The sequence below is a fragment of the Entamoeba invadens genome, assembly GCF_000330505.1.
Source record: "Entamoeba invadens IP1 unplaced genomic scaffold scaff_1105074726235, whole genome shotgun sequence".
NCBI classification, from domain to species: domain Eukaryota; phylum Evosea; order Mastigamoebida; family Endamoebidae; genus Entamoeba; species Entamoeba invadens.
In genome coordinates, this window is record NW_004440273.1 from 1,372 (window position 1) to 5,087 (window position 3,716).

At 35.4% G+C, this 3,716-nt stretch overlaps 2 protein-coding genes across 2 annotated transcripts; one reads left to right on the plus strand and one right to left on the minus strand.

Annotated features, from left to right (window-relative positions):
- Positions 1–1,171: 1,171 nt before the first annotated feature.
- EIN_147020 (hypothetical protein) lies at positions 1,172–1,688 on the minus strand (the record flags this gene model as incomplete). Its single annotated transcript, XM_004255797.1, has 2 exons — positions 1,172–1,290; positions 1,340–1,688. 2 exons carry the CDS (start codon positions 1,686–1,688, stop codon positions 1,172–1,174), a joined length of 468 nt encoding a protein of 155 aa, XP_004255845.1.
- A 796-nt stretch (positions 1,689–2,484) lies between these two features.
- On the plus strand, positions 2,485–2,814 carry EIN_147030 (hypothetical protein; the record flags this gene model as incomplete). The annotated part of the gene is made up of 1 exon (XM_004255798.1): positions 2,485–2,814. The coding sequence occupies one exon, from the start codon at positions 2,485–2,487 to the stop codon at positions 2,812–2,814; it is 330 nt and encodes a 109-aa protein (XP_004255846.1).
- Between the last annotated feature and the right edge of the window lie 902 nt (positions 2,815–3,716).

The window sequence follows — 3,716 nt, forward strand, 5'->3', positions numbered from 1 at the left end:
ATGCTGTTAACAAACAGCTCAGCAGTGGCAGTTCTTACATTTTTTCACTTGTGAGAAGTGGCACTTTGAATCCAAAAAAGTTTGGGAAGACTGGAAATTACACCAGTAATGAATTTTGTCTTTATTCTCAAAACAGTTCAGCACTTTTTGCATTCGGTGGTGGTTGTGATATACTTGTGTACAAAAAAGGCATTGATGGTAGTTATTGCAGCAATCCATCCACTTACACCGCCAAACAAACCGAGTTGACTGATAAAAACAAATTCACACCCAAGAGTATCTTTGTTTTCCAACTTAACTGACTTTTTTGTCATATTTTGTTTTTGTATAATATTTACAACACTTTGACTCCAAAGTGTCATATTTGCAATTTGCCACGTCACTACAACTTGAATTAATGTACACAAGTTTTAACAAAATATGTCCTTTTTGAAGGGCCGGACAGACAGGAAGAAAACGGGTTTTACCCTTCAAACCTAACACTGGAACGAACACTCGATTAGGACATCTTTGATGTTTCTTTTTTCAGGCATCTCCTCTTTGTGTCTAGTATCTTCTGGAGATGGATTTACGACGCCGCAACTCGCCGGGTTCAACAAGTTTCGACAGTTGCGGCATATCTACTCTTTGTGTCCCGTTGTATCTTTCCGAAGTATATTAATTGAAAAGTAGTTTGGTATTTTTATTTATTATGGGTTTTCTCAAACTACAAACTATAGTAAAATATTAAAATCATATTAAAGTTGATATTTTCATCTAAAAACAAATAGCACAATTGTTGATATAATTAATTATAATTTGATAGTTTGGTAACACAAATTTTTAAAGCAACAAACTAAAAAAAGATCAATAGACTTTTTTACATATTAAGAATATGACAATTGACAATATATAATATTAACTATTTTAAATAAAATAAGTAAAAAGCACTGCTGACGCTATTAAGATCGGGCATTTATTATAATCATTAATAAAATTTAGAATAACAAATTTGTTTCCAAGTAAAATATTCCTATTTTTCCCGTTTTTTTACTGTTTTTTTAACACAGAGATAGTGGAAATTATTTCAAAATAAAACTATAACGAATAGTTTATTTATCATAATGTACCATAAATAAAGAGTTGTGAAAGTGTATTTTTTGGATTTCAATTATCTCAAAAACTTTATTTTTCAAAAAACAATATGTGTTGAAGTTTTTGCCTTTGCAAGAACTTCAACTCCCTCAGCCGTCGTCTCAGACTTCAACAACACTGCAACACATCGACCATATGGAAGATTGAAAGCGGCTCCTGTTTTGTGAGCTATTTAGTGAACAACCCCAAGGAATGTGGAAGAAACGGCTTACCATCAATGGTAGCTGCATTGTGCATCTTCTCTCTTGCAACAAAACCCCGTTGAATGACTCGAAATAGTCGTCGAAGACTAATTTGCCTGTTTTTTTTACAAGACCGTCTGTGTACTCATTTGTTATAACTGGGACATAAGCATCAACCACATGAACCAAAACATTGATACCACAGTCTGTTCGAGCTTTCTTTGGTAATGAGACACAAAACATTGGGTCGATGATAGCAACTGATGGAGTCAATGAATATTCTTCAAGTGGACACTTCTTGCCAGTCTCTGTGTTTTTGATGACAGCAAATGGGGTGACTTCAGACTCCATGCCAGTTGTCAAAGAATTCATGAAACTATTTTGTGAGAAGTATGGCAAGAGTGGCAAAAGTTACACTGAAGAATTCAGATTTGGTAAGACCAAGATTTTCTTCAAGGTTGGTGTTCTTGCTGAAATTGAAGAGATTAGAGAAAATAGAATCACTTAAATTGTTGGTGGTCTTCATATGTGTGCAAAAGCCATCGCACAAAGAAAGCTTATTGAACAAAAATTCGATGAACATATTGCCATTATTGTCATTCAAGACACCATTCACACTTGGTACCAATTCAGAAATTGGGTTTGGTTCAGATTGTTCCAAAAGGTCAAACCAACACTCAAGAGAAGAAGAGTCAACGAAGAACCGCAGCCAAGGACAAAGAAATTGAAATTTTGAAGAAGAAGCTTGCTGAAGAAATTGCAGAGAGAGAAGCCGTTGAAAAGGCACTTTCTGAAATTAAAATCAAGAACGTCGACTTGGAAGCTTTATTTTGAAAGTTTAATGAAGATATTGAATCAAAAAAGGTTTTAATTGAAGAGGCGGATATAAAGTCACAAGAAGACCCAAAACACATTGAGGAACTCCAAGGTGATATTAAGAGAGGAAAGGAAGACTTGAGCAAGTTAACCACTGAATACAACTAACTTGAAGCTGATAATCAAAGACTTCAAAACGAAATTACTGAGCACAAAGCGACTATTGCTAGGAAGGATAGTGTCATCACCGAGTAAAACAAATACATTGAAGATAAGGAAGGCGAAATTTCCGACTTAAAGAAGAAACTTGAAGCTAAAGAAGACAATTCAAAATATCTTGAGACGCAATCACATGAGAAGGAAGACGACATTGCTGATTTGGAGAAACAAGTCAAGATCTTGCAAAACACCATTTCTGATGTCAACGCACAGAAAGAAGACTCCGGAGCTGTTTGATGATCTTGCCAATATTAAAAATGATTTGAAAAAGACTCAATTTGCTCTTGACGATACTGAGAAGAAACTCTACAAACAAATTGCTCAGAACAAGAAGGTCTCAGACGAGAGAGATGGATATAACCAACAATTGCAAGCTGAAAAGACCAAGACTGCTGCTTTGACCTCAGCAAAGAATGCAAATGATAAAAAGATTTTATCATTGAATCAGAGAAAGACGAATTAGTAGATAAGAATAGAAAACTTGCTGAGTTGGTTAAGAGAATTGAAGATAGTCTGAATGACTCTGATATGTTGAAAGCATAGAAGTCCGACAACGAAGCTCGAATCCAAATTTGTAAAGATGTTATGGAGAAGACTGAAAATCGAATTTAAATCAAAAAGACGTTGAAATTCATAAATTGAACGAACAACTTGCCTAAACTGCTGATAAGAAATACAAGCTTGAAGCTGATACCGAGAATATGAACAGAAAGAAAGATGCTTAAGAGAAGCAATTGGCTCAATTGAAGGCTGACAATGACAATTTGACTAAAGCCAAATCTGTTGTCGATGCCAAATTGAAAGACGCTGAAAGAGAAAAAGCTGCTCTTAACGAAGGGGTTAAAGCCGCAAACGAGAAGTTGAGAATTACTAAGAACACTTGGGAAGAACTAAAGCCGAACTTGACCAACTCCAACAGAACTTTGACTATCTTAAGAAGAATGCCGACACTGATGCTGCCGATAAGAAGAAACTCAATGGAACGGTTAATGAGAGCAATAAGAAGATTGAGGAATTGGGTGCCAAAGTCGACGAACTTACTGGTGTTATCACAAGAAGAGAACAAGAAGTTGCTGAAGCCAACGAAGAGCTTGAAACTGTCAAGAAGGACAAAATTGTGAAAGAAAAGGAGGCAAAGAAATTGAAAGCAGAAAACGACGAAATTAAAGAGAACATGAAAAACTTGGCGAATGACAAAGACCAACTTTGTCTTGAAAAGAAGAAGCTTTAAGACGAATATGACCTACTCAATAACTTGGTTTCAGGACATGAAGACGAGATCAACAATTTGAATGGTTCGATCAAAAAGTTACAAAGAGACTTTTGTAAGACTTTAGAAGCAAACAACACCGAGTTGACTGAATT